Source organism: Nicotiana sylvestris, chromosome 1, assembly GCF_000393655.2.
Source record: "Nicotiana sylvestris chromosome 1, ASM39365v2, whole genome shotgun sequence".
NCBI lineage: Eukaryota > Viridiplantae > Streptophyta > Magnoliopsida > Solanales > Solanaceae > Nicotiana > Nicotiana sylvestris.
Genome location: NC_091057.1, coordinates 160,897,507 through 160,922,858, shown reverse-complemented (window position 1 = coordinate 160,922,858; position 25,352 = coordinate 160,897,507). Strand labels below are relative to the sequence as shown.

Here is a 25,352-nt window from a genome sequence, read left to right as displayed (position 1 = left end):
TTGTCTATTATGTATTGGTTCAAATATGGAATTCAAAGTGTTAAAATGTTGAAGTTGTAGCATGAACTCAACTGATAAGTCATAACAAATTGCATTCAATTGCCTTTTATTTTTCTGCAATTGCATTCATAACTGATGCAAAAGGCTGTTGATGCTACCAGCTGAATGCTTTAATTGAATGTTTTAAACCGAATGCTTCATAAAAGCACATACACGAATGCTTTAAAGTGAGGCTAGCAATAGCATTTAAATTTCATCACAACTAAAGTGTTAGTCACAATTTCAAACAACTAATGTGTTTACAAATTAAAGTAGTGCTAACTAGTGACCCAAAAAAGATACAATAATCAATCCAAGTCTGGATACTTAGCAAAATACATGAACTCAAACTTAAAATAGCACAATCCTAACACAACTATGGCGCTGGAGGGGCTGGACTTGCAACTGAAGAGGTAGTTGCTGAAGATCCAATTTGGTTTCTCCTGTTTGCACTTAGTTGTTGTAGCTGGGAAGTAGTTATAACATTTTTGTCTTTTAACTTAAGTCCAGGAGGTTTAAAACCAAGATCAATATTGACTACACTAGTATTCTTTATAACCTTAGTCCCATATTATACAACTCTCTTACTTAAACTACCAGGCTGAAATTGACATAAAATCATATAGATTAGTCATCGAAAATGGTAGTAATAACAAGTTGAAGTTATGAATAGACAATCCTTACACTAATGATAGTCATTCCAATTGTAGGGTTGATGTAACATCCAAAACCAATATTTCTTTGCCTCTTCTGTCCATCATATGGTGGTGCAGATTCAGCACCTCTTCCCCTTGTTCTTTTAACCCCAACAGTAAGTTTTCTAGGAGTTGCTGCTTGAGGTGCATTTAGAAATGCACCCCTGCCAAATCTAGTGTTGTTTCCCCTTCCTCTGCCACTGGTTGTACTTGTATTAGTGTTGTTTCCTCTTCCTCTGCCACTGCTTATATTAGTTGCTGCAGATTCTTGAGTTGCTTAACTTCCTTGGCCTTGTTGAGTTGCTTGAGTTGACTATCTACTTGTAGACTATCCCATTTCACCCTAAAAATTCCAATTATAACACATATATAAGTTAGCATTTGAAGTGAATAAAGGTGAAAAATATTATAACTTACCCTTGATTGGCAGGTAGACTTGTTATGGCCTGCTTGATGACATTTTGAACATGTCATCTTAACTCCTTGCTTAGAGAGCTTGCCATACTTCGTTTTCTTAGACTAATTCTTGGTCTTTCTTCTTTTCTTTTAGGGCATGCCTGTCATTGGCTTTGGTGCAGGAGGATCAATTACCATATTATTAGTGTCAGGCCACATTTTCATGTTGGGGATTGGTTCAAGAAAGTATGGATATGCCTTGAGAAAGGTCTCCTTTCTATACCAGTGATCCACATAATTGTATGGTTCTCCTTCTTGGTGATAGATTGCACATATTGCATGTGCACAAGGGATCCCTCTTAACTACCAGGATCTATAAGTGCATGTTTTTCTTCTCAAGTTCACCATATATCTGTATCATACTCATCAACCTCAAACACATCAGCTCCAAACCACAAAACTTTGCATTTCCTAGTGTCACGACCCTAAACCCGGACCCGATCGTGATGGCGTCTCTCATAAAGACAAGGCCAGGCGACACTTCCGATTCCAGTTTTTTTAACAGTTAAACCATAAGAAATAAGTCTAAATCATAATAAATAGAATCTCAAAGTAGCAGATGATAACATAATTTGCAGAATACAACCCAACACAGCCCGATACCGGGATGTCACTAGTCATGAGCATCTATCAATACTAATACAAGTCCGAAAAAGTCTATAAGCTAGTACAAATGTCTGATAATAGATAGAAATCATAAAGGGGAAGAAACACGGGACTGCAAAAGCCAAGCAGCTACCTCGTGAACTCTGAAGTCTGCTGGGAGCTCTCACCTCGCACTGGCAGGATCAGCAACACCTAAATCTCCACACGGGGTGCAGAGAGTAAAGTGAGTACTCCAACTCAGTGGGTAATAATCATAACTAAAGACTGAGTGATAGGAAATCACGAAAAATATATCAACATGCTGTATAAAGTAGTACAAAACCAGTAAGAAATCAATGAAGCTGTGAAATCTCTTAAAGCACCTTAGCTTAGTTTAAACTTCTTTAAAATGACTTTTTAACTATTAAGCAATTGAATGCAAAGCAATTAGAACCGATGAGCACAGAAAATCCGCCCCTCGGGCACAACTACACAATTAAACAGGTAGATGACAGACAATTAAGGAAAAATAAACACATAAAGGTTCACCCCTCAGGCACAATATCAACAAATCCGCCCCTCGGGTAATATCTCAGAACAACACTAGCCCCTCGGGATATATCTCACATCACAATGGGTATACTCGCTCACTGGGGGTGTGCAAACTCCTGGAGGGGCCCCTTACGGCCCAAGCGCAATATCAAGCCATCTCGTGGCATCATCACTAGGCTCCCGGCCTCATATCAATAAGCCACGTCGTGGTGTACAAATCTCAGGTCCTCGGCCTCATAATCATAATCAGTGTATCACCACTACGGTGTGCAGCCCGACCCAAAAGTATCCTCACAACACAAGCCCTCGGCCTTACTCAATCAAAATCACATAAGTCACTCGGGCAACAGTAAAACATGATGCTCAGCCCAAAATATTATTTAAAATATCATTTGATATATTGAAACTGAGTAGACATGGCTGAGTTATGAAAACAGTGAAATATAACATGACTGAGTTCAAGTATAAAGTCAAAACAGTGAGGAAATATCAATAAAAATCCCTGAAGGGTTCAAATAGTTGGCACGAGGCCCAAATATGGCATTCAACCTAAAACATGATGATAGCAAGTAGTTTACAATCAAATACGCAGTAAAACAGTCATTTGAGATGGACTAGGTCACAATCCCCAACAGTGCATGACCTCACGCTCGTCATCTAGCGTGTATGTCACCTCAATATAGCAAAACGATGTGCAATCCAGGTTTTCATACCCTTAGAACATCATTTACAATCATTACTCACCTCGATCCGGTCCAAACTCTATCCCGCGATGCCTTTGCCTGCATGAATCGACCTCCGGATGCTCCAAATCTAGCCACAATCAGTACATAATTATTAAAATATGCTAAGGGAACGAAGCCCACTCAAAAATATCCAATTTACATCAAAAATCCCGAAATTGCTCAAACCCGGCCCCCGGACCCATATCTTGAATTTCTATAAATTTTACATCAATATGTTCCTTATCGACTCACGAGTCTATACATACCAAGAACATCAAAATCGGACCTCAATTGCCCCCTCAAATTCCCAATTTACACTCGCCAAATTCAAGACCTAATTTCCCCAACTCTTTCTCTAATTTTTCCCGCAAATTTCATGATTAAACAATGAAATAATCACCATAAACACAAGATACAAGGCCCAAGTAGCTTACCTCTCTATCAACACTTGATTCTCTCTTGAAATCACAGCTTGGAGTCCCAAGATCGCACAAAAATGATGAACAAATGATTGAAAATCGCGAAGGGGCCTTTTTATACATTCTGCCCAGCACTTTCGCACCTACGATCCCATAAGCGCATCTGCGCTTCCGCTTCTGCGGATTTCACTTATGTCACCAGGCCTCGTATCTGCGGTCGCCTCACCGCTCCTGCGGTATCGCAAATACGGTTATCAAGTTGCACCTGCGCTTTTCTTCCGCTCTTGCGGAGCTCGCACCTGCAGTCCCCAATCCGTAGGTGTGGATATGACAGAAGCAGCAACATCAGCTTCATTTTCTCAAGTTCAACCTTCCCGAAAACTATTCAAAATCATTCTGAGGCCCCCGGGACCTCAACTAAAATACAAACAAGTCACATAACCTTATTCAAACTCGTCCTAACATTGGGAATGCTCAAAACAACATTAAAACACCAAAATCACACCAAATTCAAGTTTAGGATTCCAAAATCTTCTGAATTCCGCTTTTGATCAAAAACCCAACCAAACCACGTCTGAATGACCTGAAATTTTGCACACATGTCACAAATGACACAACGGATCTACTGCAACATCCGGAATTCTATTTCGACCCTTATATAAAAATCTCACCTATCAACCGGAAAACGCCAAAATTTCAATTTCGCTAATTCAAGCCTAAACCTTCCACGGACTTCCAAGATGCATTTCGGTCACACTTCTAAGTCCCAAATCACCTAACGGAACTAACAAAATCATAAAAATTCTGATCCGAGATCATATATCAAAAAGTCAAATCTTGGTCAAACTTTTCAAATTTCAAGATTCAAACTGAGAACTGTCTTCCAAATTCATTCTAATTACCCTGAAAACCAAAACCAACAATTTACATAAGTCACAATACATCACACGGGGCAAGTCATGCTCGAGAACTGGCGAGAAAAGTGCAAAGGCTCAAAACGACCGGTCAGGTCGTTACATCCTCCCCCACTTAAACATACGTTCGTCCTCGAACGTGCCCAGAGTTGCTCCAAAAGCCAACCAATCACTGAAGAACCTTACTATACATATACCTAGGGGTGATCCCCCATCACCCTATCTCATATAGGTCCGATAATACAATGTAACTAAAATTCCACAATCCAACCTAGCCCATAAATCTTAGAACCACATTTCACTTCTGAAATCATCTACAAGATAAGAATCTCACATCTATACTCTGAATAAGCCCAAACAAGTTGTAATAACACATACATGCAACCTCAGGTGAAATTACATGATATACCACATAACTCAAACGCTTGTAGCGGTAACTTCTAATCACAACAGCTGCACACAACACCCAAATACCGATAGAAAACCTCTTATCAACTAAAGTCTCATTCCAACACTTTCATATACTGTCAATGATAAATGAAACACATAGTAAACCATAACCATCTCTCAGATCAACCATTCATGAAGCCACTTCTCCTTTGGCAAAGACCATAGCAAGATTTCTGAGGCGAACCTCGATATTATCCTTCTAACATGCTGAAATTGAATATGTTCGTATTCATTAATGATCCCAATGATCTCATCTAATCCAACACAGTACTCTGGTGACATGACACATCAATACAGGCTAAAGTCACAACTTGTGAAATCCGTGCACCAATAAGCAACAATCCGAACATACTCAAATCATGAAATGACTCAAATGAAATAGTTATACCGCAAGCTCACCAGTACCACCACAGCACAATGCTGAGAACCCGTCACACATCATAGAAATAGAACACACAAATATAACCCGCAGGATCACACCATCCACATAGCTTCGCTCCAATGCGCGACCTCATCCAAACACTAGTCCACACAAAACACCTCAAGTCACTATGCTAAAAAATCGGCAACCATGCGCAATATGATGTCTACAACCAACAAGTTATAACGTCTCGCAACATATAAAAGTAATTCATAGATCACCTCAGAACACTAATAGCTCGATAACAACCGAATCAATACATCCCTCATCAATAGCGACTCAAAGTCAACAAGTCGTCTCGATGTAAAACACACATCCACATAGGTCTACCAATGAACCCCTTATCAAGGAGTTCCGGAAGCTACTCCTTCAACTCCTCTCACTCTGCCGGTGCCATATGATATGGTGCCCAGCACCAAATCAATACCAAAATCAACAACCCTGCCCAAGCGATATGCCCGACCACAAGAAACATATCCAAAAAGTCCCTCACCACCGGAACTAAATCAATTGTAGGAGTCTCTGCACTGACATCCATCACGAACACCAAATAAGAAAGACAATCCTTCCTAACCATCCGCTGGGTCTTAGAATATAAAACCACCCGACTAGGACATAAAATTCGTTGAACCTCGCCACTCAATCCGTGGCATTCCCAGCGTAGCCAACATCGCCGCCTTAGCGCATTAGTCTAGAATAACATGACATGAAGACAACCAGTCTATACCCAATATTACATCAGAATCTAGCATACTAAGCAGCACAAGATCCACTCGGGTCTCCAAACCCCGATAGTCACTAAGTAGTGCTGATACACACGACCTACAACCATAACATAGCCTGACTATAAGAACTCCCAGTCTCCAACTCTATGTAGCACACAAATTACCATACCTGATCCCAGTTCCGCTGTCTGAATACATACCACACCTCTAATACCCAATCATCCCACGACAGATACTCTAAAATTCTCTTGTGCCACCAAGCAAACTAGAATATCAGCAGTCGATCTAATAAGAAAGTGTTGTAATACTACCGAAGTACCATCAACTTAATCACATTGCCTTTTCCTGAAACATATACCCTCGTCAAATCGCCCCAATTAGCAATACCATTTCCTTAATCATCTGAAGATCATTTCACAAATCATCTTAAGCTTATTTCCCTAATAATCTGGAGCTCATTTCTCTAATTATCTGAAACTGCCCGTGCTGCCTAAGAATTGTGACCTTCCTTTCATAACTGATCCGTGAACTTACATATGCAAATCTAAGTCTTGCACAACATACCGCATATACCATACCGTCCTAATGTAAACATGAGAACTTTATATCCATTCCGAGCCACATGCAACTATGTAGTACGTACTCAACTAGCCAAGAACTTTTCTATTGGACCTCAGCTGGGAGAAAATCACTATACATCCCATGCTCCTCATGCCCGTGGAAAATATACTCCTCTATCCGTGGTAGAATCATCAAGAACTTTCCAAATTCCATTCGCACAAAACTAAACCGTCAGTATTGAATCCTTCTAACTCAACCAAGCTATGTAGGCCACTAAAAACCCAAGAGAATTGTCGCGAAACACCTGCAAAAACTCATCACCTCGTAATCACCCAAAGGACTACTCATATCTTTACCATGCCGATCCGGCCTACTACCAAGCTATCCTATTGATCCTAGTTCCTTCTAAATTACCTTCAAATTGATACTTCTCCTTGCTGTAATACCACAATTCCTCCACCCAGACTCACCACATGAGACCCAAGCATAAAACCACACCGTCTAAGGCTCACAAACCGCCGAATTCTCTTTTAAATATTCCCAAATGCACCACATTCAAAATACCAACCCTGAAGAGACTTCCTACAAATCCAAAGCCATTACCTTCACCTTCCTGATACTGGTATATAGAATCCCATAATTAATATCGAAAATACCACAAGTCTTGACATCTTCCAATGAAAACTCAGTTTCTAGCCACATATACAACTTGAAAATACCCAATTGTTACATGTAAAATCTTGAACGCAATAGAACCATTCTCGAGAGTCATTCACTCTATTCAAACTACAATTACCCTGATCAAATGAGTAGGACCACTCTATGCCTCAATAGCACCCCGATACCGCAGAGTGTAACCTCATCCTAGAACAACCAAGCAACTTCATTCTCTATGCACCGAGCATCCATTACCAACAACTCAAGACATTCCGTGATTCTCATACACCTACAAAGCATAACATAACCTTTTTCCTTTACTCGAGCCATCCTCAGTCTCAAATCTTTGTAATCCATAACTGATTCACCCGAATGCCTCAAACTGGGACCAACATAGCACATAACCATGCACTCAACTAATCAATAGCAGACTCCCCCATTTGGCTCGAAGTCATAGATCAAAACACACACAATAACTCATGACGTATATACTCTATTGCTGCCATAATACCATAGTGAGATTAAACTCAATCCTTCATCAGCTCATGAAACACAGACCATCTGGTACTTTAAATCTTCTGCAAATCTCGCATTCATCCTCGCAACAGTCAAGCCCACTCTCTTAAGCGACCCAAATTCAAATTGGAGCACATACATTTCTCTGGTAAATGAGATCTTCCAACAACAACATAAGGATCACACAAACTTCATAACACTCCGTAGGAGACAACTCACCTACTCCACCTCAAACTAACATCTTATTATAGCCTTCTACCGACATAAATATTACGCAGTCACTTAATCTTTCTAAGTCTGAACTCATATCACAATGTGCAATCTACTTCACTTCCCAATAGGAAACATAAAAGGGTCCTTCAACACGCCCACAACTCGGACTATACATCAAATCACGGTGGAATTCAAGTACCTAATAGTTCTTATATCCTCTAGCAAACCCTTCTTGTCGTTTCCAAATCATATAAATACACCTCGCAGTCATAATATACTCATCACGCAGCTATCCAGTCATTACTCCCCTTAATAGGGACACAACAAAACATATAGATCTAGAGACACGCGCTCACGAACTCAATAGCTTAAGGCTCGAGCTTTAGGCAAAAATCCGGCCTCAAGTCTTCCAGACTGGACTAATATCAACATGTAGAGATCACATCTCGCCCCTCGATAAGGGAATCACAAGCCATCGATGCACGTCTGATACCGAGTGCACATGCGCGCATACGAACGCATGGAAGGGATTTAAAGAATTTCATTCCAAGCTGAATCAAGGACGCACGATAAGAATTTAAGAATGTGAAATTTTTCCTAAAGGTTCTGCAACCTCTCGAGGATAAATACAGACGTCTCTGTACCGATCCGCGAGACTCTACTAAACCTGCTCATAACTCGTGAGACCTATGTAACCTAGGCTCTAATACCAACTTGTCACGATCCTAAACCCGGACCCGGTCGTGATGGCGCCTCTCGTGAAGACAAGGCCAACCGATACTTCCCATTCCAGTTTTTTAACAGTTAAACCATAAAAAATAAGTCTAAAGCATAATAAATAGAATCTCAAAGTAGCAGATGATAACATAATTTGCGGAATACAACCTAGCACAGCCCGATACCAGGGTGTCACTAGTCATGAGCATCTATCAATCCTAATACAAGTCCGAAAAAGTCTATAAGCTAGTACAAATGTCTGATAAGAGATAGAAATGATAAAGGGGAAGAAATATGGGACTGCAGACGCCAAGCAGCTACCTCGTGGACTTCGAAGTCTGTCGGGAGCTCTCAACTCGCACTGGCAGGATCAGCAACGCCTGAATCTGCACACAGAGTGTAGGGAGTAAAGTGAGTACTCCAACTAAGTCAGTAATAATCATAACTAAAGATTAAGTGATAGGAAATCACAAAAAATACATCAACATGCTATATAGAGTAGTACAAAACCAGTAAGAAAGCAATGAAGTTGTGAAATCTCTTAAAGCACCTTAGCTCAGTTTAAACGTCTTTAAAATGACTTTTTAACAGTTAAGCAATTGAATGCAAAGAAATTAGAACCGATAAGCATAGAAAATCCGCCCCTCGGGCACAACTACACAATTAAACAGGTAGATGACAGGCAATTAAGGAAAAATAAACACATAAAGGTTCGCCCCTCGGGTACAGTATCAACAAATCCGTCCCTTGGGCATTATCTCAGAACAACACCAGCCTCTCGGGCTATATCTCACATCACAATGGGTACCCGCGCTCATTGGGGATGTGCAGACTCCTGGAGGGGCCCCTTACGGCCCAAGCGCAATATCAAATCATTTTGTGGCATCATCACTAGGCTCTCGGCCTCATATCAACAAGTCACCTCGTGGCGTACAAATCTCAGGCCCTCGGCCTCATAATTATAATCAGTGTATCACCGCTGCGGCGTGCATCCCGACCCAAAAATATCCTCACAACACAGGGCCTTACTCAGTCAAAGTCACATAAGCCACTCGGGCAACAGTAAAACATGATGCTCAGCCCAAAATATTAGTTTAAATATCATTTGATATATTAAAATAGAGTAGACATGGCTGAGTTATGAAAACAATGAAATATAGCATGACTGAGTTCAAGTATAAAGTCAAAACAGTGAGAACATATCAATAAAAATCCCTGAAGGGTTCAAATAGTTGGCACGACGCCCAAATATGGCATTCAACCCAAAACATGATGATAGCAAGTAGTTTCCAATCAAATACGCAGTAAAACAGTCATTCGAGATGGACTAAGTCACAATCCCCAATAGTGCACGACCCCACGCTCGTCATCTAGCGTGTGTGTGACCTCAATATATCACAACTATGTGCAATCCATGTTTTCGTACCCTCAAGACATCATTTACAATCATTACTCACCTCGATCCGGTCCAAACTCTATCCACGATGCCTTTGCCCACACGAATCGACCTCCGGATCCTCCAAATCAAGCCACAATCAGTACATAATCATTAAAATATGCTAAGGGAACTTAGCTCACTCAAAAATATCCAATTTACATCAAAAATTCCAAAATTGCTCATACCCGGCCCCCGAACCCACGTCTCGGATTTCAATAAATTTTACATCAATAGATTTCTTATCTACCCACAAGTCTATACATACCAAGAACATCAAAATCGGACCTCAATTGCCCCCTAAAATTTCCAATTTACACTCTCCAAATTCAAGACCTAATTTCCCTAACTCTTTCTCTCATTTTCCCCACAAATTTCATGATTAAACAATGAAATAATAACCATAAACACAAGATACAAGGCCAAAGTAGCTTACCTCTCTATAAACACTTGATTCCCTCTTGAAATCATAGCTTGGAGTCCCAAAATCGCACAAAAATGATGAACAAATGACTGAAAATTGCGAAGGGGCCTTTTTATACATTTTGCCCAGCACTTTTGCACCTGCGATCCTATAAGCGCATCTGCGCTTCCGCTTCTGCGTAAAAACATCCGCTTCTACGGATTTCACTTATGTCACTAGGCCTCACATTTGTGGTCGCCTCACCACTCCTGCGGTATCACAGATGCAGTTATCAAGTCGCACCTGCGGTCCTTCTTGAACCTGCGCTTTTCTTCCGCTCCTGCGGAGCTCGTACCTGTGGTCCCCAATCCGCAGGTGTGGATATGACAGAAGCAGCAACATCAGCTTCATTTCTCAACTTCAACCTTTCCGAAAACTATCCGAAATCATTCTGAGGCCCCCGGGACCTCAACTAAAAATACAAACAAGTCATATAACCTTATTCAAAATCGTCCCAACATTGGGAACGCTCAAAACAACATTAAAACACAAAATCACATCAAATTCAAGCCTAGGATTCCAAAATCTTCTGAATTCCGCTTTTGATAAAAAACCCAACCAAACAACGTCTGAATGACCTAAAATTTTGCACACACGTCACAAATGATACAACAAAGCTACTGCAACTTCCGGAATTCCATTCCGACCCCTATATCAAAATCTCACATATCAACCGGAAAATGCCAAAATCTCAATTTCGCCAATTCAACCCTAAACCTTCCACGGACTTTCAAAATGCATTCCGATCATGCTCCTAAGTCCCAAATCACCTAATGGAGGTAACCAAATCATAAAAATTCTGATCCGAGATCATATACCAACAAGTCAAATCTTGGTCAAACTTTTCAAATTTCAAGCTTCAAACTAAGAACTGGTCTTCTAAATTCGTTCCGATTACCCTGAAAACCAAAACCAATGATTTACATACGTCACAATACATCACACAGGGTAAGTCATGCTCGAGAACTGGCGAGCAAAGTGCAAAGGCTTAAAATGACCGGTTGGGTCGTTACACCTAGAAAACTCCTTATTTTCTTTTAGAATCACCCCTTACCATATGAGAAATGTATGTAATCCAAGTCTCTGCAAACTTTATCATGTCAACATGTCTCCTAACTACTTTATGTCTAATATCCTCTAACATGCTAATAATAGACTTGTGTAGGTGCTAATATCCAAGAATTAAAGGTCTCACACATATTATTTTCTACAATATCATATTTGGAGTGTTCAAGGAAAAAGGCTCTACACCAATACTCTTTGTTATACTTCAATAATATTTCACATACATTTTCCAAGCTTTCCCAAAGTAGCCAATTCTTCTTTCAACTTCACCTCAAAACTTGCCTTAGAACACCTCCAAAATTGCTTTCTCATCTCCTCACCTCTCCATGTTTTTGACCAGTTAGACCATATGTGCCTAGCACACATTCAATACTCACAATTTGGCAGTAACTCTTGAATGCTTGGTACGAATCCCTACAAAATAGCAATAAATCAACAAAACCCCAAAAAGTTTAGATGAAGTAGAAATTTAAAACACAAAGTAGAGATGACTGAGAAAGCTAAAACAGAAAGTTGAGATGAACTAGTAAGTTAAAACAGAAAGTAGAGATAAAGTAGAACTATAAAACAGAAAGTATAGATGAAGTAAAATACCTTATGCATATTAGACATAACTGTTAATCTAGCTCCATCTCCTAACTCCAAATCAGATATTAAGTTATTTATAAACCAACTCCGACATGTTTTTGACTCATTGTCTATCACAGGCCATACAATGGGATACATTTGTTGATTTTCATTTTTCCCAATAGCTACCAACAATTCACCCTTACATGCTCCCTTTAGAAAATACCCATCAAATCCAATGATCTTCCTGCATCCTTCCAACCAACCTTTCTTCAGTGCATCAAAGCAGTCATAAAAATATTTAAACAGATTCTTTCCAGGCTCTGAATTTCTGTCAGTTTTGACCAAGCAAATGCTACCAGGATAGGTTTGTATAATAATATCAGTATAGTCACATAATCTAGCAAACTCCATCTTCCAATCCCCCATAAACTTCCTAAGAACTATCTGTTTTGCCCTATAACAGATGGTTCTACCAACATATAAACCCAATTTGTCTCTAACCAATTCTTGTATTTCCCAAATCCTAATATAGGGCTAAGAAGTGATCCTATCTCTGAATTTATTGGCAATATACTTAGAATTACAAAGCTTGTTCTTGTTCATTGGAGTGCACTTGTGAATAGGATGATACTTCTTAACTATAAAATTCCCTGAATCCCTGTCAAAACTTGCAAATAACTCCCGATGGCAAATTTTAGATTTATATTTCACCCTCACCCTAGTTGACTCATTAGGTTTGAGTTTTAATTGTGAATGGTATTCAATAGCATAGTCAGTCATTGGCTTCCTAAATTGATTGACATTCTCAAATATCATGCCAAGTTCAAAAATAGTCGCACCACAATTTGGATCATATCTTAGCTTTGTATGATTCCTTCTACTTGGCAAATCAACACCAATTTCAGCTTCCATGTCTAGCTCATTATCGGAATCATCACTACATATATTAGAACTATCAACATAGTCCTCATATCCCCTATTTTTCCAACATATTTGTCTGTCTTGTTCTTGCCAATGTCTTCAAAACTTCTATCTATTTTTCCTTCTCCTAGAGGTATTTCTACATGAACAGCTATTTTTTTCCTTCTTTTAGCTTTTAGCTTTGTTCTCTTTTCATTCCTGATAGCTATCAACTCTTTATCAGTATCACTATCATCTCTTCTGGTACAATATCAAAATCTGAGTCACTACTACTCTCTAGATATGAAATAGTACCATCAAGATCTGTAACATCACCTTTTACAACCTCTTCCCTCCCCACACCACTTAAATCAACAGAAACATCTTCCCTAACAACCTTCTCCCTCCATATACCATTTAAATCAGCAGCAATATATTCCCTTACTTTAGTTTCAACAGCAACATCTTCCCTCACTTTAGTTTCAGCAGCAACATCTTCCATCACTTCATTTTCAGTAAAAACATCTTCCCTCTCTTCTATGTTTGTTTCCCCAGATGCACCATTCACTTCCGTTACACCTATTTCTGGACCACCAATAAGTCCAGTAGGGGCCACATTGTAAGCACGTGATTTTTGCTTCACGAGCAATCACTCCAAAAGGAAAACAAATAGTGATAAATGACCTCACTGTACAATTTGTCGCTTTCCGAGACATGTGTTGTTAGTCATTTGTGGGTCTGCCCGCTTTGCATTTAATCTCACCGATCAAAATACAAAGCATGTCTGTCAGGATAATCAAAAATCATAATTCGGTCGTTAAAAAAGAACGAAAATTCAAAAAAATGTATACATGTGCATCGTTCGTTCTAGGTTGTGATTTAAACTTACTTAAACATTTTAATTTGGTATGATAATTGTGTTGAGGTGTTACATTGTTGTTTGTTTTAATTTCATTTGTTTTATTATTTATTTTATTATTTTTCATTTGATTTAGTTGTATTTAGAAAACAAAGAAAGAGGGATTAAAATTGATTTGGGCCCAGAAAGTGAAACAAAAAAGGCCCAAAACCGGCACTCAAACCCAGTCCAAATCCGGCCTGCCCAAACGTTGGTTCAAACGACGCCGTATCAGCGTCCTTATTAGAGCCGTTGATCTGACTCAAACAAACGGTCCTGATCAAGCCACTCATTCAACCCCAAACGACGTCGTCTTAGGCATTTGATCTGAGCCGTTCAACCCCTTGATCCAACGGACCCAGGTTTTCCCCCCTAAACCCATCCAGTTTTGACCCGATCCAGCCATACCCGGCATCACCCACTACCAAAACCCAAACGACACCGTCTTCCCTAAGTGGATAGATCCTAGCCATAGATCTCATTTGATCCGATGGCCAGGATCTAAACCCCTAGACCATATATAAACTCAACCCTTCACCTCACGCCCCCTATCCGAACCCCCCCCCCCCTTCAGTCATCTCCTTCCCCAAGCCCTGAAACCCCCAAACCCTAACGCCGCCCTAGTTTCCCTTTCACCAGAACCCGGCGGCACGAACGCCGGTGATCACCTCCTGAACACCCTAAGACCCCCTCACTCTCCTGAACATGGATCTGCTATCCATTTGCCTTGAATCACTTTCCTTCGTCTCGAATCTTCATTTGAAGATTTGAGTCGAACCCGGACCTATACCAAATTACCCCATCTTCATACCAGACACTCCCCTGACCCTCCTCGTGACCAAACCAAGCTTGGTTTGGTCCGAATCTACCCACAACTCCTAAAAAAACCAGATCTGAAAATCCAGACCTTAGAACACATGCACCTGGGAAATCAGGCCGGTCTTGAAAGGGGTTTTGAGGTTTAATGGATCTTGACCAAGGTGTTCTCATGTGAGAACACCCTGGTTAAAATTTATTCAACCTCAAATGGTCAAAGCTAAGTCGGACTTGGGTCATTTCAGTTTAAACTTCCCCAGTAAGTGTCCTCTCTCCTTTTTAGTTTTGGTTAAGTTTGTCAGCATGATTTGTTGTTGTGAGTATTTGTTATTGTCTGTTACTTTTTCTGTTTTCTTCCATCTCTAGCAAAGACCTTTTATTTGGTCGATTGATTTTCTATGTGTGTGTTCTGAATGTATCCTATGATAAGCATGTCCGATTAGGATAGTCGTCGCATGAATAACTTATATAGGTTCCTAGTGATTGACCAAGTTGTCCGAAGCCCTTTAGGTCCCTGTATGCGTTTGTTTATTTGAACGACTGATTATTACCTGTTATAATTAGTATAGTCGACTCGATAAATGTCGTCGATTAGTTCTCTATAATTGATGGATCAAATAAGCTAATAATTTCACGTGACTAATTGAACCTTGTCACTGACTGAATGCCCCAGCATTGTCTGAAATGAGTTTGTTTGCATTGCAAAAATGACTGAAAAGGTTCAGTCCAGGGCAGTCCTGAAATTGAACTTTCAGAAGTTCAAAAATGCCCTGATGCTGCAATAGGCAGGGCAGTAATAATCAAGGGTTAACAAGGGTATTCTGGGGTGTTGAAAAGGACAGAAAAGATTAGTTTAAATGAACTGACAAGTGAGGTACTAATTAAGATTAAACTAATGCCAATGGGGAACAAGACATAAGAGCATGGGAGTTTAAAATGAATACTAAAATGAACCCATAACTCTTGATTAAAGAAAAACAAGGCGTGGGGAACAAATGGGGCTGACATCAAAAGATACTTAAGGATGAGTTTAATAGGTATGGGCAGACTGAAGTTGCAGGATCCAGGCAGCTTGACTGCACTGGGTTATTAGCTTATAAATAAGCTATTTCAGAACATGAAAAGGGGCTGGAATTTTTAGTCTTGAGGCTGGAACTTTTAGTCTGAAGAGAGGTCTAGTGAGTTTAAAAGAAAAACTGAAAAACATAAGGTAGTTTCCAAAAAACATTGTAACCAAACACTGTCTGAAAGTTGCATAAGAATTTATAGTGGTCGAGCTGTCTTGGCCAAGTTTGGTTGTTTGCATTGACTGAGCTGTTTGTGGTTGTCGAACTGTTGGTGTTGCTGCATTGAACACTCTTTTATTGCTATTGTTTCTTTACTCTTTCATGGGGTTGCTGGTTTGGTACTCGACTATCTGCTGGTTCTTTTTGTTCTGGGAAATATTGCTGGTTGTCTGTGGGCTGTGGAAAACACTTGGATTTTTGATTTGTTGCTGTGTTGTTGCTGTGTATCTGTTGTTGCTGTGTTTGCTACATACTGCCCAGCTGACCATTCCTTTCTTCTTTTCGTTCTCTATACCAGGTACACACCTAATACACTGTCAGATGTAATTGGAAACTTGAGCAAGAATACAAATGAAAAGATCTGAAGAATGTGTTTTTTATACATAGTTTGTTACCTTAAATATCATGTAATGTAGAAAAATGCTATTCTCGTTTGGATGTTGGAAGTAGCTTGCACGCCTAGTAGATATCAATGCATGGTAATTGAATATCAGTTTGTATATGTATGCTGTTTAGATAAAAGTATTCTCAATGAATTAGGTCGCATCTCAGATTTAGTTTACTTTGCAGTATATGCTGTAATGTATGCCAAGCATGAAAACTGTACATCATGGGTTAAGTTCTTCCTTTTCTGATTAATGGTCTCATATAACTAGTAAATCACCTGTTAAGACAAAGAACACAAAACTTGCAATATCAACCTCATGAAGGTCGAGTTCAGGTCAAAACAGGCCAAGCAGGCCTGCTTCGAGCAAGCAGTGGCCCAGGTTTGGCCCATCACGCATGGGTTGGATTTGGGCCCGTGATTATTTATTCGACTGACTGTGCACGCAGCCTCGTTCCTGATTTTTAAGCATTTCCGAATTCTGTTATAAATAACTTGCAAGCATGTAATTAATTAGGACTATCTACTGTTTTCAATTGATAGAAACAAACACGACAAGAAACGTAGTTGCTATAGGATATCCTTTTAAAATAAGAACGAGATGAGCCTCGACGAAAAATAAACAAAACGCGCAGGCTGCGGGGCCCTCGTTAAACGTATGGTATCGAACCATTCAGTTTCCAGGATGGGTCGTTTAGCAAATCTCATGGCCCTCCCAGAATAATAACGCGATAGTCTCTTTAAGCGCGTATCTAATAATTTTACCTTCTTAAATTCGGGTGCACATTTATGTGACCCAAATCCGAATCTCGACGGATTCGAAATGCGTTTCTAATCACGGGTACATTGATTGTGACGTGGTTCGAAATGTATGTCCATGACGTCGCAAATTCCTTAAAAAATAAGAATGAGATGAGCCTCACCAAATAAAAAATACAAATTGCGGGGCCCTCGGTAAATATTTGCTTTAAAAAATTTTGTTTAGACTTCGGGATGGACCGTTTAGTAAAATTCTGCGATCCTACCCAAAATAAATACGCTAGTCGCTTTAAGCGTGCCTTCAATAATTTAATTACCTTAAACTCGGGTGCGCATTAATGTGACCCAAATCCAAATCTCAACGGAGTTAAAGTGTGTCGACGACCACGGGTACATTGATTGTAACGCGGTTCGAGATACATTTTCACAACGTTGCAATTTCTGATAAAAACAGTAAGTGATAAAAGCGGTTAAGAGTCAAATTTTGCACATAAGTTCACACTTGTATAAAAATCAGATAATCAAGCCGAATATAACAGTTGAGCGACCGTGCTAGAACCACGGAACTCGGGAATGCCTAACACCTTCTCCCGGGTTAACAGAATTCCTTATCCGGATTTCTGGCACGCAGACTGTAATATAGAGTCATTATTTTCCTCGATTCGGGATTAAAATTGGTGACTTGGGACACCCTAAACCTCCCAAGTGGCGACTCTGAAAGAAATAAACCAATCCCGTTTCGATTGTCCTTTAATTGGAAAAAACTCCCTTGCGCCCCTTGCGGGTGCGGAAAAAGGAGGTGTGACAGCTCTGGCGACTCTGCTGGGGATCAAAACCTAGAACCACTGGTTCAGGGTTAAGAATTCGAGCTTAAAATAATTGTTATTATTTGGCTTTATTTATTATCTGATTTTTACATGTTTGAGCCTAATGTGCTAAATGCTGCTTTTACCGCTTTGATATTATTTGGACTGTATATAAACTGTGCCGAAACCCTTCTCTTCTTACCTCCGGGGAGAAGCTCGCTGGTCGAGACTCCCTATTCTGTTAGTGTCAATACCCGAAATAAGAAAGAGGACGGATAAGTTACGAAGCCGGACGGCCTTTTGGTTCCCGGTAAGTTGCCCCCTCATCGACTCGAGTTGTCCGCTCGGGTACACTGTCTAGAACAGTGACCCAGGTTTTTTGAACATAGAATAACGTGACTTCATGCCGGATCCCTAGTAGGAACGCTTATTTGCATCACGTTGCATTTGACTTAGGGGACTCAACACAGGGGTTGGGTCCATCTAGGACTAGCAACCTGATATGAAAGGACCATCCTAATGCATCCTATTTGTTTTTCGTTGCATTTATTTGTCTCGAGCCCGCATGCTGACCGGTGTTTGAATAATGTGAATGCCAAAAATGAAAAGAAAATTGTTTATTTTTGAAAAAAGCCAATGCCAAAATACCGTCAAAACTCTGCCGAAATTTTGAGAAAATGAAAAGAAAATGTCTTATTAGTTTTGTTTTATTAAAAGCAAAGGAAAAATAATAAAAAAAAGAGAGAAGAAAAAAAAGGGGGTCGTTGTTCTGTTTTGTTTTTTAAATATATAGTTTGTCCTGTCACAAAAATGAAGATGAAAAAGAGTCTTATTTTTAATATATATATATATATATATATATATATATATATATATATATATATATATATATGTAAATAAATATATCTATGTAAATAAATATATGTCTTTATTTGTGGCAAAAAAATATTTGTCTTGCCAAAAGTCTTGAAAGTTTTTAGACCCTTAATTTTCAAAAAAAAAAGGGTTTTTATAAAGTTTTTATAAAAAGTATACGTCTAAATAAAGTTTTATTTTTGATTCACTTGGCATAATCACCCTAATAAATGTGCAGGATGAGCACGGTACAAAACGAACCTTTTTCAGTAATGACCAAGATCCCGTTTGAGTTGCGGTTATGGTGGAACGACTTAGGCAAAGAAGGGCAAGACAAAGTAAGGAAATATCTGAAAGGTCTCCCGGACCTACTAAACGTTCAGCCTCGGGGTGATATCATCAGATCATTGGTCACTTGTTGGGATTCCGCACACAACGTGTTCCATTTTTCGGACTTCGAGCTCACCCCGACGTTGGAAGAAATAGCAGGGTACATCGGGAGTGATGAAGCCCCTTTTAGGTTCAAATACTTGATTGCACCTAGAGCTGTCACGGTACACAGGTTTCTGGATTTCCTAAAAATACCTCGAACGTTCCACCATCCAGATCTTGCCAAAGGATTCTGCAGTCTCCACCTCATATATTGCTAGATACGGCCACGTGGGCGGGTTCAATAAGCCGGATTTCAAACTATGCAGTAGAGGCAACCGACAAAAGTGGGACGAACACAGGCTAGTGGCTTTTATGACAGCCTTTCTGGGTCTTATAGTGTTCCCTAGGAAAGATGGAAACATTGATCTAAAGATAACCGGGGTCGTCAATACTTTGCTTACCCAAGATAAAAGTACTCTGGCGCCTATGATTATGGCTGACATTTTCCGGGCTCTCACTGCTTGTCGAGCCAGGGGCGACTTTTTCGAAGGATGTAACCTACTGTTGCAAATATGGATGACCGATCATTTATGCCATCGCTCCTCACTTTTGGGTTATGGTTCGCCAGAGAAAACTTGTATTGGAGAATTCTACACGAGAATCAAAGGGCTCAATTTACCTGAGGGAGTCACATCATGGACCTCATTTCTCCGAACTCTCACTGCCAGCCAAATCCAATGGACGCTCGGATGGTCACCTATCGAGGAAATCATATACATGCCGGCAACCCGGCCTCACTTTCTGTTGATGGGACTGAAAAGTATCCAACCCTATGCACCGTATCGGGTTTTGAGGCAACTTGGGAGGTACCAAGTGGTACCGAAAGATGAAGATTTGAGTACCCAAGTGATTGAAATCAGTCCGAACGGTCATTTCCCTGAAGAAGAAGTTCGCCAAATCTGGAGTGAATGCCAACATCTGACAGCAAACACTTGTGTGATTGATACGGCAAAAGGGGAAGTCGCCCCAGGATATCACGCTTGGTTTAGAGGTAGCCTGTCCTACGAAAGACCGGCTAAGAGGCCGCATCTCAAAGATTTCATAGAATCATCCCAAGGGCAATGGAACTGGTTAGCAAAAGAGAAGGGTTATCGGGCAGAGATTGGCGATTTGAAGCTACAAATGGACAGTCTGAAATTCGATAACAACGTACAAATCGCGGCGGATCGAAGCGAAAAGAATAGATTGATCCAAGAGAATGAAGAACTTAAGGCCCAAGTCCAAAAATTGAGATTGTCTCTTGATGAGCAGCCCAGAAGTCGATCAGACCAACGGTTGATAAAGGGTTTGAAAAGAGAGATCACGGAATGGCGAGACAGGTTAGAAGAATCCGAAAAGGTCATGACAGAGTTCAAGGCACGGTGGGGAACAAGAGTAGATAAGCATCGCCGATGTTTGAACCAATTGAAACGTGACCACGAGAAGACTGTGGCCAAAATAAAGAGGGAGATGGCTACACTTGAGTTTAAAGCAGTTAAGCAGGCCGGGGATTTCCAATCGGAGAGTAGATACTGTTACGACTTGTTGGCCCAAATGAAGGAAGAAGTGCGGCAGCTGAGGGATCAGCATATACAGGACTCACAGGTATTCAAGACGTGCAGTGATCAGATAAGACACCTACTCATAGAGAAGAAAAAAACCAGAGACAAGATCAGGGCCATTGCCCATGCCATCATCAGAAGGTGTCGACGGTGTGAAAACATGACCTGCGTTACCGTTCTCCCAGTAGTGATGGGTTATGTCAAACAGACCATGCACGAGTTGGAGCAGCTCGAAAGGGATCTCGCACCTAGAACCGCGAAAAGGCCGAACGATGCCTCGCGGGTCCCTAAGTTGGAAAATTAACCTCTGGTCGAGTCTTGTTTTAGTTGAGCTTTGATGTTTTCCCATATGTTGTTTTCTATTTTTCCTTCAATCAAATAGGGTCAAAGAACCGTGGAGTCTGTACTGTTGCTATTTTGTTTGAAGCAATGTGTAATAGCAAATTTTGATAATGAAATTAAGTGACTCCGGAAGAATTTCTATGTGTCTTTACTTTGAGGCAGAACTACGCCTGGTCTGATTCACGCGGGGACGTGATACGTAGGCAATCCCCATAAGATTCGACCGCTTTTAATAAAGAAAGAAAAAAGAGAAAATACAAAATAAAATAAAACACAGGGTTTCCCAAAGTACTTTAAAAAGGGACGAATGAGCAAACCGGGATGACGCATGTTGTTTGAGGCAAAGCATGTAGAAACGATTAACTGCCTAGGTGCATTGCATCCTCTATGTGTTATGATCAAATCTGTTAAAATCTAACGCTAACAAATTTTGTTGTTGTCTGATCCAGACAAGTTAGTTGTTAAAGAACTCTGGCAACACACTCCTATCAAACCAGATCCAAAGGACCGATAGCAACCAGCATGACTACTTCAGAGAATAGTAATGAGGAAGAGAGGCCGATGAGCCAGTTGCTAAAAGAAGCGATGGAAAAGATTGAAAGGATGGGACTAGAGATGAATGCAATGCAGCTAGCCATAGCCAAAACACAAAAGAGCCCTGAAACACTGGGGCACATGCCGGAATACCCTCACTCTGGCCCTTCCACAAGCCGCCCAAATCCCCTTTATCATCAAGAAAGAAGCCCTCATGATTCCCAAGCTCCACCACCCCATCAACCTCTCCCAACACCCAATATTCCCATTTTTGTGGGACCAACATCAGCCCCTTTGCAAAGAACGACCAGTGAGCCATTGTTTCAGGCTCACGATACACAATACTACCCCCCCGAGCCTACGTTTCATGCCCCCGAACCACAGGCTTACAATCCACATTTGGAAGTGCCGGCAGAGATTGAGAAGCCGGCTAAGGCCCCTGAACAGGATGAAGTATTGAGAAAGTTCAAAAGCCTGGAGCAGTCCTTCAGGAACTTGCACGGGCTGGGCAATCAAGTCAGCGTAGCATACAAAGATCTGTGCCCTTTCCCAGACGTCCAACTCCCGGCTGGGTTCAAGATGCCTAAGTTTGATTTATATGAAGGGCACGGTGATCCCATGGCACATTTGCGGGGATTCTGTAGCAAAATGAGGGGGGCAGGCGGCAAGGATGAGCTGCTGATAGCTTATTTCGGCCAAAGTCTGAGCGGATCTGCACTAGAATGGTATACCAGGCAGGATTCCAGCAGGTGGTACACGTGGGATGATCTGGCGCAGGCTTTTGCGGGTCATTTCCAGTACAATCTTGAGATAGTCCCCGACCGTCTCACATTATTGAGAACTGGGAAGAAACCCGGGGAACGTTTTCGCGAGTTCGGGTTCCGTTGGAGAGAACAAGCAGCTAGAGTCGATCCTCCCATGAGAGAGGGAGAGATGGTGGACTATTTCTTGCAGACATTGGATCCAACCTACTTTGGTCACTTGGTGACAACGGTTGGAAAATCTTTCAACGAGGTGGTCAAGATAGGGGTCATGATAGAAGAGGGTCTGAGGTCTGACAAGATCTTGAACTATTCGGCACTCAAGGCCACAACCCAGGCTATTCAAAGCGGCACGGGAGGTGCGCTGAGAAGAAAGAAAGAAGAGGTTGCCACGATCGAGGCAGGCAGTTGGTCCAGGGCTGGCAGGCCGCACTACAACCAACCCAGGCCTCACAGGTCAAACTACCCATACAACCCACCACAAAATTTCTATCCACCTCGAGAACCACATTGTTCCGTACACCAAGCCCAGGTATACACTCAGCCTCCGGTTCGCCCACAATGGCGCGCACCGGCTCCCCAGAACATATATGCACCACCACAAAACACCTACCCTCCACCAAGGGCGTATAGAAACCCTTCAGGGGCAGGCTTCCGGGGAAATCCAGATGCTAGGAATGACAGGTTGCGGAAGCAGAGAACTTTCACGGAGTTGGGAGAAACCTACACCGCTTTGTTCCACAAGCTGAGGCAATTGGGTTTGGTTAGTCCTGTCCAGACTCGAGAACCAAATCCCCCACCTCAGAACTTGGATCGATCAATCAGTTGTGAATACTGTTCAGGGATGCTCGGGCATGATACCGAGAAGTGCTGGAAATTAAGGCATGCCATACAGGATCTTATTGACACCAATAAGATCGAGGTCCAGACACCGGAGGCTCCTAACATCAACCAAAACCCACTGCCAGCGCACCACGAAACTCACATGATTGAGTTGGTGTGTGAGGGAGGAGAATTGAGAAAACCCTCACAAACAGTGATGATGATCCAAGCCGCCCCGAAAGAAGTCTCAACCAGTGGAGGAACGAGTGTACAGTCGCAGGGAGAAGGCGTCAAGCCGGTAGTGATATTGGGAAAGAGCCCGTCCGCCATAACAAGCAAACCCGAGCCAAGCAAGTTGGTAATACCAGGGATCCCGCCCACACCGGCGGTCGTGTTGAAAGGGGTATGTAGAGAACGGGTGACCATAAAGCCTGTGGTCCAGCTGCCGATGATTGACAGCAGGGCTGTGCCTTGGAAATATGAAAAGGCGGTGGTGATGTACAAAGGAAAACAGGTGGAAGAAGTCAGTTGTGAAGCGCAAGGGCTGACTCGATCAGGTCGATGTTTTGCTCCGGTGGAGCTAAGAAGAACCAACCCAGCTGCAACTAAGAAACCTGTGTCCGAAGAAGAGGCTGAAGAGTTCCTGAGAAAGATGAAAGTACAAGACTATTCTGTGGTCGAACAGCTGAGAAAAACACCGGCCCAGATCTCACTGTTGTCATTACTGATCCACTCTGAGGAGCATCGTCGGACCCTGATGAAGATATTGAACGAAGCTCATGTACCCAGTGAGATTTCTGTAAACCACCTGGAAACCATTGCCAGCAAGATTTTCGAGGTGAATAGGGTAACATTCTCAGATGATGACCTGCCGATGGAGGGTACGGAGCATAATAAAGCTCTATACCTAGCTGTCAAATGTAAAGACTCGGTGGTAACTCGAGTATTGGTGGATAATGGCTCAAGCGCCAATATTTGCCCACTATCTACCTTGAACCAGTTAAAGATCGACCACGGAAGGATCCACAAGAACAGTATCTGTGTCCGAGGGTTTGACGGAAACGGAACAGCCACTGTAGGGGATGTTGTACTTGAACTGACCATTGGTCCAGTCCTGTTTACCATGGAATTCCAGGTGTTAGACGCCACAGTATCTTACAACATGCTGTTAGGACGACCATGGATTCATGCAGCCAAAGCGGTGCCTTCAACCCTACATCAGATGGTGAAGTTCGAGTGGGAAAGACAAGAGGTCGTGTTACACGGCGAGGATACAACGTGCACCATGGGCGGAGCCATTGTACCTTTCATAGAGACCGCTGATGACAAAGGTCCTTGGGTCTACCAGATTTTCGATACAGGGTCGGCCAACAAAATTTCTGAAGGAGAAATCATCCCGCACCCTAGGGTAGCTGCCGCAACAGTCATGATGGTCTCAGAAATGCTGGGTAATGGATTTGTGCCGGGAAAAGGCCTGGGAGTCGAGCTTCAAGGGATTGTCCAACCTGTCTCCCTTCCTAAAAATCTGGAAACTTTCGGATTGGGGTTCAAACCAACCGCAGCAGATAGGAAGCAAGCGCGAAAAATGAAGAAGAGGGTCTGGTTTCTGCCTAAACCAGTGCCACACCTCTCAAGGTCTTTTGTCAAAGCAAGTGCCAAGGGGTCACCGGTCCCAAAGATTCTAGGACCTTTGATCGGTATAAATGAAGACCCGAATCGGAGTTTTGAGAGGCTATTCGCGGATGTCAGTATGGTGGAAGCTGGAGAAGGTTCCAGCAGAGCAGAGATACAGTTTGTGGGGCCTGAGGCCAAGACCAACAATTGGACGGTTACTCCTCTTCCTGTCCGAGGGGAGTCTTGGTAGTAGGCTTTGATTTATGTTTTGTGTGTTTTGTTTTGTCCGGATTATTCAAGGGTGTAATCCAAATTTTACTTTCGTTTTTGTAAAAGTGTGAACCCTTTTATCCCGCAAGTTTAATAAAGTTCTTTTCTTTTGTCCCATTTTAATTTTGTTTTGTTCTTTTTCTTTCTGAACAG

At 41.6% G+C, this 25,352-nt stretch overlaps 1 protein-coding gene across 1 annotated transcript; it reads right to left on the bottom strand.

The window, feature by feature from the left end:
• Positions 1–11,388: 11,388 nt before the first annotated feature.
• On the bottom strand, positions 11,389–13,090 carry LOC138876742 (uncharacterized). Its single transcript, XM_070155712.1, has 3 exons — positions 12,753–13,090; positions 12,203–12,632; positions 11,389–11,442 (listed from the first exon to the last, which is right to left on the bottom strand). The coding sequence occupies exons 1-3, from the start codon at positions 13,088–13,090 to the stop codon at positions 11,389–11,391; spliced, it is 822 nt and encodes a 273-aa protein (XP_070011813.1).
• Positions 13,091–25,352: the final 12,262 nt, after the last annotated feature.

Excerpts from the sequence above, each read along its gene's own strand:
- LOC138876742 (XM_070155712.1), bottom strand. The coding sequence starts at position 13,090 with ATGGAAGCTGAAATTGGTGTTGATTTGCCAAGTAGAAGGAATCATACA. Across the intron at positions 12,633-12,752 it reads AACAAGCTTTGTAATTCTAA|GGCAAAACAGATAGTTCTTA; the intron begins GTATATTGCCAA and ends CATCTGTTATAG. Across the intron at positions 11,443-12,202 it reads TTATGTCTAATATGCATAAG|GGTAATCGGAACGAATTTAG; the intron begins GTATTTTACTTC and ends TTTGGTTTTCAG.